Source organism: Cyclopterus lumpus, chromosome 17 (assembly GCF_009769545.1).
Source record: "Cyclopterus lumpus isolate fCycLum1 chromosome 17, fCycLum1.pri, whole genome shotgun sequence".
Classification (NCBI taxonomy): domain Eukaryota; kingdom Metazoa; phylum Chordata; class Actinopteri; order Perciformes; family Cyclopteridae; genus Cyclopterus; species Cyclopterus lumpus.
In genome coordinates this window covers 14,250,569-14,265,854 of record NC_046982.1, presented here as the reverse complement: position 1 = coordinate 14,265,854, position 15,286 = coordinate 14,250,569, and the positions used below count along the sequence as shown (strand labels likewise).

Sequence of the window (15,286 nt, the reverse complement as noted above, 5' to 3'; positions counted from 1 at the left end):
ATTATTTAGCCCGGGGGCTCCCGCCAAGTGCCACTTTCCAATCTTATCCATCTCCACTGTACATCATGATGAGAGCAGAGCAGCATTCGCCCTCGCCACATGGCTCTATCCCTGCACATGACACACCTCTGGCACGCTGCCAGTCTTCTGCAGTCCCAGAATACTCTGCAGACTTGCTGCAGGCAGACGACATGGCAGCTCTTCCCTCCTCCTGGCCTGTCGCAGCCACAGTGTCATTTATAGCTTTTAGTGTTGCTCCACAAGGATGACTCTTGTGACACATTGGATTTTGTTTGTAGCCTCCACTTGGAGTCAGGGGTGTGAACTGTTGTTCGGAGTGCTGGCTTTTTAGATTAGAGGTGCTTTAGATGACCACCAGACAGAGCAGTGGAGTGAATGCCTTTCAGATTTTTCTTTAGTCACCTGCTTCTCCCTTCGGAAACGTTCTGCTGAGTCTGCATGTTCCTCTCAAGCTCCGTCCTGCAGCTCATTCATAGTTGCACACATTCCCACCTGGGATCTGCCCCCTACAGTCTCCTGGCTTGACCAGGGGCTATGTGATAACTGTGCAGGGCGACATGGCTGCTCATTTATATGTCTTGGGTTCAGAGGTGATCTTCGGCTATTGCTGCCACTCTTTGCTTTCACTTTGGTTATCCTCTGTCTTCTGAAGAAGACGTTTGACAAAATGCGTATATTCTTTTTTGCTGAGAGTTAGATAATATGATCAATATCACTCTCAGAACTGTGCGCCAAATGCTAATTACAGCCAGGGTGCGATTAGCTCACCTTAGCTTAGCATAAAGACTGCAAATGGGGATAAACAGCTTTCCAGGCTTTCTCCTAAATCTGCCTCTAGTCAAACTATTTCTTGATGAATGGTTGTCTTGCAACCCCACTGGGACCTGAGACTCATCAGCGACAGAGCCAAGGCCACTCACTGTTTGTTCTTTAAAGTCACAGTATTTGTGTACTAAAGATCTTAATTACACAAGATAATAGTTTGTCGCCAGTTAGAAAACGATCAATAACTTTTATCATATTATTATTTATTTTTTAAGGTTTTTAAATAATTCCTTAATTTCCAGTGTTCCTCATGTATTCAAATCCGAATTTTGGTTTTAGCATCATAATGCGATTTTCCCCGCCAAGCCCTTCCAAAAAATGTGTTCCCATTTGATGCTGTTCTTGCATATATTCTTATAGGCAGTGATTTACTTCTAAAAGTGAAAGCATTAAAGAATCAGCCAGAGACAGAATTTTCAGCCAACCCTTTAATTATCTATTTTAATTAGCTAGTTACAGCTGATAACATCTGCTAGAGAGCGTTTTCATTTCAGCAGGCAACGTTGACAGTTGCCAGCTTGAAATGAGCAGCCTGCTTTCGCCTCCATCTGAAATAATATTATATATATATGTATATATATGTATATATATAATAGTTTGAAAAACGACTCTGAATTTGATGGTAGATCTGCCATTGCAATCTATGCGAGAACGGAAAGCTTGACAGCAAACCATTAATTGTGATATATGAAGTGGTGAAAACTGTGACAATCACTTTTTATTTTTGTGAAATTACTTTTCTTTTTTGTTTTTCTTCCACTTGACAACCATCTGTTAATCAAAGCAATGTTAATGGAATTGTACTATTTAAAATGTAACTGTATCCACAACACTGAATCAATTTCCTAATTCTCTGTGTTGAATAAGCCCTCACTCCTCGTCTCCGTCTGTCGAATCTCAGGTCACATTTTTTCGATTTGCCTCAAACCGTCCATTACCATGGCAGCCAGAGATGGACGGCCCAGCCATGCGATGGCACATTAATTATTGAGAGAAGATTTCCTGCTTTACTACTTTTCTTGTTCACAAGGCAACCGGCCAGTGGAGCTTCTGACTGCAGCCAGTGGAGACATATTCACCGTTAATTGTTAGGAGCTCAAAAGCAATTGTATTTGGTTTGTTAAATTATTTTTCTTATAGACAAATGTCTACCTAGGAAAGAAGACAAAACTGTTTTTTTTGGACTTGTATCTCCCGAGAAGAAAAATCACTGTTATTGAGAGACTTTTCAAGTACATAATGCTTAATTCAAAGGACTCATAACCAAAGACAATAATCAGCAAAACAATATAAAGAAGTGGCACATATAAAGTCACACATTTCTGTATGTGTTGTGTACAGGTCACACACTCTTGAGGCTGATACAAGAGGGCTCTATATGCACTCCCTCTTATCTGTATCCACCTAGTTTAATATGCTGCTATCTCGACATAGATAACACAGACTCTTCACTGCCTCTCTCTTTGCTTTATTTAATCATGAAAGAGTCCTGAATATATGACCAAAGCACTGTGATACAGCGCTAGCTGTTTCTTTCCTCATCATTTTTTACTTTTGCTAATTTGCAGAATATGAACATTACTTTAGTGGAAAACACATTAGGCAGAGCTTCAGCTAAAATGAATATGTGTCATGAAGGGACCTTGAGGTGGAGCTGGTTGTAATTATACATTTCAGAGAAGCTGAACCTGATAATGGGAGTACTCACTGAAGTGTAGTCTTGATTCCTTCCTGCCTCCTCCTCACTGTGGGGTCTGCTGATTCAGCACTTTGCACTCAAGGCAAGTTAATGTATCATGCATGCAACACACACACACACACAGACACAGTCCTTATCCTCTAATCAAGAACATTGCTAATTATTATTAGCAGCTAATTAGCGCATCCTGTTGTTTCTTTTCAAATCTAGCATGAAACAACAACACTGCTCTGTTCGGTAATGGGGATTAGTAGAAAAATACTCCCGGTGAATTTCTCACTATTTATTTTACCTAAACGTTGGCTCAATCTTGTGTCTTTGGTTTGCGCCAGTTGGCACTTTGGTTTTGGGTTTTCTGCGAGCAGTCTGCCAGGCTGTCGGGTTGTTCAGGGAGGTTTGTAAGGCGCGAGTGACACGCCCCATAAAAGCTCTATTGTGCTGCTCTTAAATGCTTGTTGGGTCTCAGACTGAGGTCAGGGCCGGCTTAGTGAAGAGGAGCAGTATGAGAGTGACCCTCCGCTGCTCACACGCAACCTCCTGCAGACACATACATACACAAACATTGAATTCTACACACTCAGGCGGGCATATTGTACACATGTTGCAGCACATTATGATGTACAACCTGTGCATGTCAGCATCCGTTGCTATAGCTTCAGGTTTCTAGGGGGCAAACAATAATCTTTTTTGTATATACTACAATGCAAATATACTTATGTATTTTGTTTTATATTTTTCTTCTATATTGTTTTTATGCCCCTCAAGGTTATGTTGTAATTGTGTCACTTCTCTTTGTAATGAAGATATATTGAAAAGATGTAGGTCAACTTGCTTGAAATACAGATTCTTAATCCAATAATCATTTAATTTGATTTTCGCGGTGATGCGGATCATGGCTTTTCCCAATTATACAATTAGCACATTTCAGCCATAAATATTATGCTGCATTTATGGTCTTTTAAACAAGCAACTGGATATCTTTTAATTCACAAAATAATGAATTTGTTCATAAAAATTCTAAAAAGGTTGGCTGCAGCTTTGTTACAAATTCTTTTTTGTTGCAGGTTTGGTCACAGATGGTGCTTTAAGAATCCAAAACGTTTTTTTTGCTTTGTTAATTACAGAGGTCAACTTTCATTACATTTTGCAGTGTGTGATTGTCTGCTATCATCACTGACGATAAAGATAAAGGTTAAGTTTAAGTCTCCAACTCTTCATACAGTTGCTAAAGGGTGCCTCAGATTTGCGAAGACACTGACCAATGGACAGTTTTTGACGAGATGGGAGTGAGACAGGGTTGAGCTTTTAGACCATCTGCAAAGGACCTACGATATGTAATGTCTAATTTCGGGGTGATTTATGCCAAAGCCCATTTTCAATTTTGCCACGTAAACAACGTTTTGTAATATCCTTAAATGTGTTGTGTGGGAAGTTTGATGTGCAGTCCTATGCCTGGCATTCTCTCCAAACCTCTGCTTGTGCATGCATAAGCGTAATTGTCTTGGTTCTAACAATAAGATTTCCACTTTACCACAGAGGGGGAGAGTAATCTCTGGACAGCTATTGATGTCAAGATGCAGAGGCGATATGGAGGCCAGAGTCTGTTTACAAGAAGCTCATATCCGCTGAGGATGGCCTGACATTGGAATGACCTCAGAGAGTGCTGCATTGAGCCTGTCTTACTGCCAAACAAATGCACACACTGGAAGATGTATATAAGCTCAGCCTCGTACACATGCATGCAGCAGGACTATGAAAGAGGTGAACACTGACTGCAAAAGCATAAAAACATGCACCCACATGTGGGGGACTGATGACTGCAGTTGTACACGCATGTGCAGAAAAAACACACGTGCACACCGGCTGAGCAGCGCACTCTACTGGATCACTTTAATTCAGTTAGCTTTGATTAGTTTGGGGCTTTTTGAAATATCACATCCATAGCCATTCACAGTAACCTCAATGCTACCAGTGAGGGGGGTTGTGCACCATTTTCAACATCAAATTGAATTCCAATAAATTGCATGGTTCATATTTGGCTGATGAAGCACTTCCTGAGGCAGTATATTTAGACTGTGCAGGCTTACTGCAGGTGCTGCAAGATTGATCCTTATAAAAAAATAACACAGTGCTGTAAATCATGGTCTATCAGAAGCTTTAGTGCTTGTGTGTCAGAATGTGTCCTGGGATGGAGAAAACATTTAATTAAAGGAGATGTGACACTTATACCCCATTCATTCAAGTGTGTGTGCAGTATTAATTAATTTATTCAAACGGATTACAGCCCAGATTGAGTGCCCATTCATCCAGATCTCACTAATATAATCTGCCTCTAAACATTTCATAGCGATTTATCTCTCTGAGCTCTCCCGCCGGATGAGCAATATTTATTCTGTTGTGCTGGAGTCTTATGCTTTTCCATCAGGGCTGAGAAGGAGTTTATCTGCATCCAGCGGCCTGTCGCAGCTCCTTTTGTGCTCCTCTCCTCCCCCTCCTCCCCCGGCCAACCCTCCGCCCCGCCTCCATTTCGCTAGTCACACCAGACTTATTGTTAAATCCCATTACCAGAGCCAGACTCAGCGCTCTGCACTCTGTTACTTTCTTCGAGCAAAATCATAAATAGGCCAAGCTGTTGAGTACAGATGCTGCCGAAAATACACTCGCTGTGTTCCCATTCTTACTCATTCTCCACCTCCAAAATATGATGACACTGTACGATGTCATCCAGCACAATTCTTTACACAAACAGGCGTGTCAGAGTACACAATATTCTCGTGAATGCACCAGTTTTTCCAAGATGATGTTGTGTGATTGTGGCAGCAGCATGTGTCGTGTGTCAGAGCTTCACGGAGCAAACGCTTCCTACTGCACAATGTGCTTTGACTCATCTGTTGAATGTATTCCACGGAGTGACGCTAGTGATTGCCAGAATCAGTTCCACACCTACAAACAAACCCCGTAATGGATGACTTGTGACACTTCACTAAGCGTCGTAAAAAGAGTAGAGTGATGCTGGAAGTAATTGTTGGACATAACCAAACTTTCAATTCAGTTTATTTTGCATAGCCCAAAATCACAAATTACAACTTTGCCTCAGAGGGCTTTAAAATCTGTACACATACGACATCCCTCTCCCAGGACCTCACATCGGATCAGGAAAAACTCTCAAACAACTTCAGAAAAAACCCTTTCACTGGGAAAAAATCTTCAGGAGAGCAACAGGATGGATCCCTCTCCCCAGATGGACAGAAGCAATAGATGTCATCTGTACAGAGCTGTGACTCTGTCAGCCTGGTTACAGTGCTAAAGAGAAACCTGGGGTTGTTCTTATTTTTCTTTATTACTGATGAGTAATTGGCTGCTCTGGCATTACGGAGGGCCTTCTTATATGTTTTAAGACTATCTCCCCAAACTAAGCGTGATTCTTCCAGATTGGTGGAACACCATATGCTTTCGTGATGTTTGCTTTAGGTCGCGGGTCTGAGGGTTATACCAGGGAGCAAACCTCCTTTGCCTCACCGTCTTCTTCTTCAGAGGGGCTATCGAGTCTAGTGTCATTCTCAGTGAGCCTGTAGCACTATCGACAATATGATCAATCAGGGATGGACTAAAGTTAGCACAGGAGTCCTCGGTCACATTGAGACGTGGTATTGAATCAAATGCAGAAGGAATCACTTCTTTAAATTTAGCTACAGCACTGTCAGTTAGACATCTGGTGTAGAAACTTTTGACTAACGGTGTATACTCGGGTAATATAAACTCAAAAGTTATGAGGTAATGGTCTGACAGAAGAGGGTTCTGTGGGAAGACCTCCAAATGCTCAATGTCAATGCCATATGCAAGAACAAGGTCGAGGGTGTGGCCAAAGCAGTGAGCCAATCGAATCCAACAATGAGATGAATGCAGCACTAAGGCAATAATTATCAACATCCACATGAATATTAAAATATCCTACAATAATAACCTTATCAGTTTTAAGGACTAAACTTGATAGAAACTCTGAAAAATCAGATAGACATTCTGAATATGGACCTGGTCGCAGGTACAGTATAGCAAATATAATTGGCTGTAATGTTGGAGGAGTTGATTCATTTAGGCTGACATATTCTTCATGCCAGGTTTCAGCAAGACAAAATAAATCAATGTGATTGTCTGATATTAAATCATTTACTAATACAGCTTTAGATGACAGAGATCTAATATTTAGGAGTCCACATTTAATTCTCCTGTTTTGTTGCACTGCTGAAATAGTGTTGTTAACCTTTACGAGACTCCTCTTCTGGTTACTTTTGATTTAATTAAGTGGCCGTGGGACAGACACAGTCTCTAGAGTTATGGGTAGGTAACTGCTTGAATGGAAGTGCAGAGAAGGGTGTAAGACTACAACTCTGCTTCTGCTTCCTAATCTGGTCATGGATTAAGTCCGTTAATCAACTTGGTCATATTTGCAGAAATGAGACCCGTCCTTCCAAATTGGGATGATTGCCGTCTCTCCTCATCAGATCAGGTTTTCCCCAGAAAGTCTGCCAGTTATCTACGTAGCCCACATTGTTTGCTGGGCACCACCTCGACAACCAGCAGTTGAATGACGACATGCGGCTATACATGTGATCATTAATCAAATTGGGAAGAGGGCCAGAGAAAACTACAGAGTCTGACATTATCTTGGCATAAGTACACACCGATTCATATTCATTTTAGTGACCTCCGAGCGGCATATTCAGGAGTCATTACCGCTGGCGTGTATTACAATCTTACTGTATTTACGTTTATCTTTAGCCAGCAGTTTTAAACAAGATTCAATGTCGTACTTCTATACACAATGGCACCAGTTGTTTTCTTTTTGTCATTGTATGGCTTTTAATAAGAGGAGTGACGAGGAACGACATAATGTACAACAAAGATTGCCAGCTGGACTCGAACCTGAGACATCATCATAACACAGACAGGGCAACCCTTTTGCATTATTTTTTTTTAATGCAATGCTATTTTGGGTTTACCTGACCTGCCAGATGGTTTGTTAAACAGAACCGTTTTAGAAGCCTGCATTGAAAACTTTTTGAAAAAGAGCTGGGACTTAAAAAAGCATTGACGCTAATCTCTTTAGGAACCACCAGCACACTAAGCCACGCCCCTAGCAGCCATTAGCTCCCCAACGGTTGCTGATCAGTCCATGCTCTGGCCTGACAAACACATTACTTGAAGCCTGAGAAGATTGATTTTTGTGCGATATGTTATCTCGTGATTCTCTTCTGACATCCCGAGAAGCCAGCTGCCGTGTAAGGTACATTTTTGGTCTGACCCCAAAACAAACCTAAATCTTCGCCATTGAATGTCTACAGTTAATCCATATCCCATCCTTACTATATCCTCCATCTTAATACCAAATCCAAAATATTAAATCAACCTCAACTTCAACTGTAATAAAATCGTAATTCTTATCTGAACCATCAACCATAATCCTCACCATAAATGAGGCCTTTGAATAGTTTTTAAGTGGCTGGAATGACCTCACTTACTCATACAGTCTCTCAGAAGGATGGAACCACACACACCTATAGTCAGCCCGTCACGTGACGATGAGGATGTGAGAGAATGGAAGGAGTGAACGAGGGGGGGGGGGATAAGACCAAGTCGAAAGGGATGGGGAGTCTAGGAAGGAGCTACAGGAGGCGGCCAGAGAAATACAGACTGTCAGTCAGTCAGGAACCACAGAGCCTGGTTCATTCAGTCCCAGCAGGGTAACAACTGTGTAACTACAATCCACTAATCCTGCAGGCTGGCAGAGACCCAGGGGAGTAAAACCAGCTGCACCAGTACTACAGCCAGTTCCCACACCAGCTGGAGCCGCCTGCATGACTCAGTGCCACTAACCCGTGCTAACAGTGCACTCGGATGAAGAGAGATGTTTGTGCCTGTGTGTTTTTTTTTTGGTGTGCATGAGTGCAATTGTGTGTTAAAGCAGGGAAAGGTGAGTCTGTGTGTGTTGCAGATCAGGGTTTTAGTGCCAATATGTTGAGCATGTTGTAATGCACAGTATCTGGTAGTGTGGGGCAGTTGGCGCTGCATTATTTCTTTTGACTAATCAATTGGTTAAAAAAAAAAATGTGCGAAAAATAACCATCACAGTTTCCCAGAGCCCAAAGTGACACCTTCAAATTCCTTATTCGTTATTGATCCCTGTGAACTCTTATTTTATCCATCAAAGTGTTGACAGGGTTTTGGAGAGTACTACTGCATATGTGACAAAAGTCCTTTTGTGGCTCCAGAGGGAGCTTCACAAAATCTGATAAATGTCCTCAAGTGATGTCACTGAAAACTGAAGAAGTTTCAAAATGTATTGTATAAAGTAAAGAAAGAAGTGAGTTGTGCCTTAGCCCGCTCCTCTTCTCAGCTCTCAGTGGTCAAGTTGCATTGTTGATAATGTGATTTGATTATTTTTTCTTCTGACTGTTATAGGAGTGTGATGCTCAATCGGTGGAAAAAGGAAGGAATAATAAACGTATAAGAGGTGTCAAAAAGCAATGTCAGAGAGTAGCGTCGACTCAGGAAGAGGCTGAGGTTTAGCTTTTAGCTTTAAGGCCCTTCAGTATGGAGAAAAGCACCATCTCAATTATTTCCCGGACGCATTATTGACAGTTGTAGCAGCTTGCTGATAAAGTAACAACTTGTCCAATCGAAGTTTTTAACTGTATCTATGACAGATGCTATAGCTATATATAAACTAATGCTCATTAGGAGGGAACATGATACAAGCAGTTTCAGTCGTGACGTTGTCTCGTTCTGTTTGGAAACATATTCAAGTATTTTGTGTATCTCCCTGATTGTCAGTGTGTTTCTAAAAACAACAAAAATGGTAATTTATAACAAATCATTAAGAAGATACCTGTTATGAACTCTTCTTAAAAGCATCTTATTAGCTCATGAAATTCACGCTTTAAGAACATTGTGACTGACAGGTAGTTAATCGCCTCAGACAAAGTATTTGATGAGTGTTATTTGTTCTCTGATCACAAAGTTGTTTCTCAGAACCTGAAACGGACTTCTGTGTACATTAAACAGGGATCCCTGTTTGTGGCAGTCGGGGGTTGTGAGGAGCTTTGCACAAGATGTCGTCTAATCTGCTGTCTCCCCTGAGATTAGCTCGGTCACCAGGGCTGGGAATTAAACCACGACTGGTGTTGGAGATACTGACACAGACACAAAGCTGAGACTGGGGGGAATCCTCACCAGCCGTGATGGGTGAGGATTCACACGTCTAATGTAGCCGTCAAATAAATAACTGGAGTAAACTGCGAATTACCGTCTGACATCATCCAAAATACAAACAATTATAGTCTGTGAGATGGTTCCCGAGGCTGAAGGGGGTGATGGGAATTAATCTGTGCATTGGTACTTGCCATGAGGTACACAATAACAATGTGTCATCGCTCTCATTTTATTCATTTTGGCATGCAACTATTTGGCACAACATAAAAGGACTGAACTTGACTTGAAGTCAAGAATATGGTAATAAACAAATCTGCTTATTTTCCGAGATCCAACAACATGTTGAAACACATGTAATCGATGCGAGACAAGTGTTGCCCCAAAACACACCTTGTGCTACCAACCTTTCCACATTTAGCTCACAGTGAGTTGCTGCCTTTGAATACACCAGCACAGAAGTGGAGTTTGGAATCGGACACAGAAACTCTTTAAGAGAAGTCAACAAGAGGGAAGCTTGAGCCTCTTCTATGTTTTCTACAATAACTAGAACATATTGATCAGAAAACACTACTAGCTTTGACCTACAATATGGTTATGCTCATGTTTCAGGCTGTTTCTTAGAGGGCACTCCCTTCCTGTCGCAGAGCCAGCGACTGAGTCGAGGTCTGTCCCTGCTCCGGGCGAAACAGGTTCACCCTCACACTTTCCAGCCGTCTGGCCATGAATGATTCACACTGTCCTACTGGTCTATTTTGTCTGGCTACAGAGCGAATAGTTTGCTTTGTACAAGGCCTCAAAAAGGAGAGTTCAAGTACAATAAGACCATTGTATCTTTAGACACTGATGAAGAATATTCAGTTCACTGAGCTTTTAATTGGTTAAAATTATGTTATATTTAAAATACTAAAGGGGCACAAAACACACAAACAATTCATTCACACGCATAAAAACTCGAATCTAAAATGAATGCCGTCACATTTACAGATTGGCTCGGATGTGCAGTGTGCAAACTGATCTAGATGTTTGATAATCATACGTGCCTTCTCGAGGACCAATAACTTTAGAACGGAGGTGAACAATCAGCTCTGTTGTATATAAAACCAAGTTAAAATACTTTAAATCAAAGATATAAAACATAAAGTATATTTTACAATCTACTCCAAAGGAAAATGTTGTGCAGAAACGTATATTTTAAAATCACCGAGTTTTGATAATCAGTTTTGATAATCATTAGTTTTTTAAGTCATTTATCAAGCAGAAATGCAAACATTCACTTCTTCTGACCATATTGTCTGGGGGGGCTTAAAGAGACAGGTGCTAAAATGGAGCGCTTCTGACAGAAGGTCAACAGTAGGAACAAAATAATGTGTTTTTGTTAACACATTTAAACATGTGCCAGTAGAAGCCCAGAAGAAGAAGTATGAACCTGAAAATGAGCAGGATACGTTCCTGCTCATACACTGAATCCCCGAAAAAAACAAATCATTTAATAAAATCAAATCATTTGCAGTGAAATAGTTGTACATTGAAATATGACCAAATATGAATATCAAGTCATGCTGCCTCCAGAAGAGCCTGGCTTAACTGATTGCCATAACCTTTAAATAATTCTTTAAATAACAGGGCAGCGATCTGTTCCTTGAGAAAGGTTCACACTTGAAAGATCTGCACTCTGCATTTATAGAGGGGGATTTCTTCCTCTCCCTCTCCTCCTCTCTTCATTTCCTCTCTCTAGTCCTTTATCTCATCTTGTCGCTGTCTTATGAAGCTGCAGCTGATGGTGAGAGAAAGTGCACAGACTTGATCAAATTGAATGATTTTATTAGTCGCTAAGACTAAGCTGGCATGCAGAGGACCCTGTTTTATCCGGGCTTTGCGTGCCGGGCCTCGTACAGAATTAGCTACAGGACAGATTTCCCCACTGGACGGGCAGATGCTTTTCCCCCCAGAGCGCTGTGGAAGCACCATGTGTCACTGAATCTGAGCCGGGTTAAGACGTGTGTCACCCTGAGCCCTCAATGGGATCTAAAGCACCCTGCTGCATCATACAGACACAAAAAAAGAAAGACGTGACAGAACATCCTCCTTATCTGTACTCTGAGGTACTTCCGGTCTTAATGCTCAGCACAATTGTCTGGCTGACAATTTCCTTTACAACATCACATAAATCACACATAGTGTCCATCCACTCGCAGTAAAACTGACATGGTAACCAGATGTTGGCCTTTGATATCTGTTATTACCATTACTACATGCAGACAGTAATTATGTAATGTGATCTTCCGTCTGCATGAGAGTAAATACTTCCTTATTATACTTAGCTTTGACCTGATGATGGAAATGTTATGCAAGATATCCACGTAGATTAATGTTCTTCTGGCTTTTTGCAGAGTCTGCTTCATATTAGGGGAGTTGGTGGAAATGTTAGCAAACATATTTGTTCCAATTCATTGGCCCATCATCATTACTGTGATTGAGAGTTATTCTGCGTGTCTGTATAAACACTGGCATTGTGATATATAGAAATCACAATAGGATCTTCAAATTGCAGAGATGCTCACTATTGAATTCACATGAAGGCTCATTTATTGCTTTTATCGGTGTGCTGCGTGCTGGTTTATATTATTTTCTGTTTCCCTCTCGCAGCACCCCTGAATGCTAGATACTATTTTAACAATGTTGTACATTGTACATGATTACATGTTTTACATCCTCCTTCCTTGTTTTTTTACAGACTGCACTGAGAAGACGAGGAAGCAGGGAAACATTTAAAGACAAGAAGTCCATAAATCAGGTAAAAATTATTATCAAAATATTATTCATGTCATTTTCTTTTATGCCTATGCTACAGGCATAAAAAGGATAAGCTTTTTGATATTCTTAGTGTCAACAAATCTCCAAAAAACAACAATAATAAGTGCTGGCTGTGTAGCTAAACCTATATACATACTGTATATATGCAACACTGTTGTGCGGGTTACACGTTCCTTCCTACTATGAAAACTGTGGTTTACTGTATTTTCACACGATTTCAAATACACCGTTCTGCTAAATATTCAATAGAGCACCACATGCAGATTGATCGACCACTGAAAATAGTCCCCAACAAATGCACTAGTTACTCCTTTACAGTGCAACAATGACAAAGGTATAACATATTACCAACATTATCCCTTCAAGCTTTGAATTGTGACATCCTCATCCCTATCACCCTGCTAGGAGGACAGTGCAGACCTCAGGTGCCAGCTGCAGTTTGCCAAAGAGGAGTCTGGCCTGATGAGAAAAAAGATGGCGAAGCTTGGTCGAGAGAAGGACGAACTGGAGCAGGAGCTGCAGAAGTACAAGTCTGTTTACGGGGACGTGGACAGTCCCCTTCCTCTGGCCGAGTGCCCTGGTGGGGGTCCTCACACCACTCGAGAGGCTGAGCTGCGATTACGGCTCAAGCTGGTGGAGGAAGAGGCTAACATCTTGGGCAGAAAGATTGTGGAGCTGGAAGTAGAGAACCGCAGCCTGCGGGCAGAAAACGAAGACATCCGCTGTCAGTATGAAAGAGACTGCTTTGGGCGGGAACCATTCTCCAGCATGCCGTCGTCGCCGTACGGTGGCGACGCGCTGGATTCGGCGAGTGAGCTACGTCGCCATCTGCAATTTGTAGAGGAGGAGGCTGAGCTGCTGCGCCGCTCCATCTCAGAGATTGAGGACCACAACAGGCAGCTGACATCTGAACTTAATCACTTCAAGTTTGGCCCCAGCAGCAGCTCTGTTGGCGAGGAGGGTAGTGAGGGAGGCTTATTTAAACCTGGTAATGGGGGGAACGGCAACAGCTCCAGCGGTGGAATGATGATGGAGGAGCTTAAATCAGCCAGGATGCAGATCAATGAGCTGAGTGGAAAGGTGATGAAGCTGCAGTACGAAAACCGAGTCCTCGTGTCCAATGTCCAGCGCTGTGACCTGGCTGCACACCTGGGCCTGCGCACAGGCAGCCCTCGAGACAGCGACGCAGAGAGCGATGCAGGCCGGCGAGAAGCAGCAGAGGAAGAGGAGGCAGGGCGTCTTCTTCTCCTACACCCCAAGCGAGAGGGGCCCATTGGGGGCGAGAGTGACTCCGAAGATCTGTTTGAGAAAACCGCAACCACCTCAGGGTTTGGAAGCATCAAACCATCCGATGGCAGTGAGCTCAGCGCCACTGAACTGGTCAATCGCAGGAGAGAAGAACGTGAGTCATTCACCAACGTGAAACGCGAGGCAGATAGGCTTGGAAAGACGGTGGACCGTCTGATCACAGACACAGACAGTCTGATCTTTGAGGGCAGGCTGCTGGTGACGACAGGAGAGAGTCTGGAAGGAGGGGAGGCGTCTGGATCCAAACCAGACACCCAAGTCCTGGACACCATCAACACTCGCATGAAGGCTTTCCGCACTGAGCTACACATCTTCATGGAGAAGTTGGACTATGTGGGGGAGGTGCTGAGAGAAAGGACAGACGATCTGTCACCCATGCCAAACCTCACAGAGTCCAGCAGCTTCCTGTCCACAGTCACCTCCATGTCCCGTGACTCTCCCATTGGCACCTTTGGAAGAGACCTGGTTACAGACTTCCAGGTAAGTTCCAGGGGTAGACTTCTTGTGGCTTTTAAAAGTGACATCCCTCAGTACATTTAGAGGTTTTCTTTCTGTGGCTGCTTGGTTCTTTTGCATAAAGAGAAATGACAATATATCAATAATTAAGGAGAAGGCCTGAGGAATAAGTCTGTATTTTAGATTATGCAAACAATATCTTCATTTAAAATCTTGCATAAAAACATTGGTTTGCATCCAACCTCGATAGCAGACATCCACGAGAAAACCCAATGGTGTATTTGTAAATGTGAGAATTCATTCAGGTTTGATTTGAATGGCCCTAAGTGCGCAGTCATTAGTCCACCATTTAAGGTCAAAATAAACTAAATGAGATCCTCAGTCAGCACTGTGTGCAAAAACTCTAATTAAAGATAGTGGCAGCGCCGTACATCTTTAGCTGGACACACTATCCACAGCCATGCCTGTCAATGGGAACCTCATTAAGTTGGAGGCCAACATAGCTTTTAGGGTAGGTTCGGATTCTTTCAAGTCTATTTTAATATTTATATGCCAGTATGTATGTTAAGACTTATAGGTCACTGTGATAATTCTCCCTTTTGATAGTGGCAGTAGTGTGACACCACTTTAAGAAAATAGTGGAGAAAATCCACAATCTTCGTTCCGTGCAAAAAAGGTTTATCAGACTCTATTTGCAGGTGTTGAGGGGTACTACTGCATATGGGAAAACAAGTTGTATAAAAAAGTGTCTCCAGAGGGAGCTGTGTGAAGTCTGATGAGCTTGGTTGGTGCAGAAGTTAGAAAATGTCTTGGTGTGAAGGTAGAAAGAAGTGAGCTGACCAGACTAGAGCTCCTCATCGCTGCTTCAGGCTTGAGGCGACACTAGCCGCTACTAGCTTAAGGTTGAGGTTAAGTTGCTTTGTTTGTAATGTAGGCGCTAGGTTTTGACATGGA

General features: G+C 42.3%; 1 protein-coding gene across 1 annotated transcript in view; it reads left to right on the top strand.

The window, feature by feature from the left end:
- LOC117746177 (microtubule cross-linking factor 1) overlaps positions 1-15,286 on the top strand; it is a 55,636-nt gene that overhangs the window by 15,477 nt on the left and 24,873 nt on the right. Inside the window, exons 4-5 of the mRNA XM_034555127.1 lie at positions 12,489-12,548; positions 12,974-14,356. Coding sequence (XP_034411018.1) covers positions 12,489-12,548; positions 12,974-14,356 — 1,443 coding nt within the window. The remainder of the gene's footprint in view (positions 1-12,488; positions 12,549-12,973; positions 14,357-15,286) is intronic.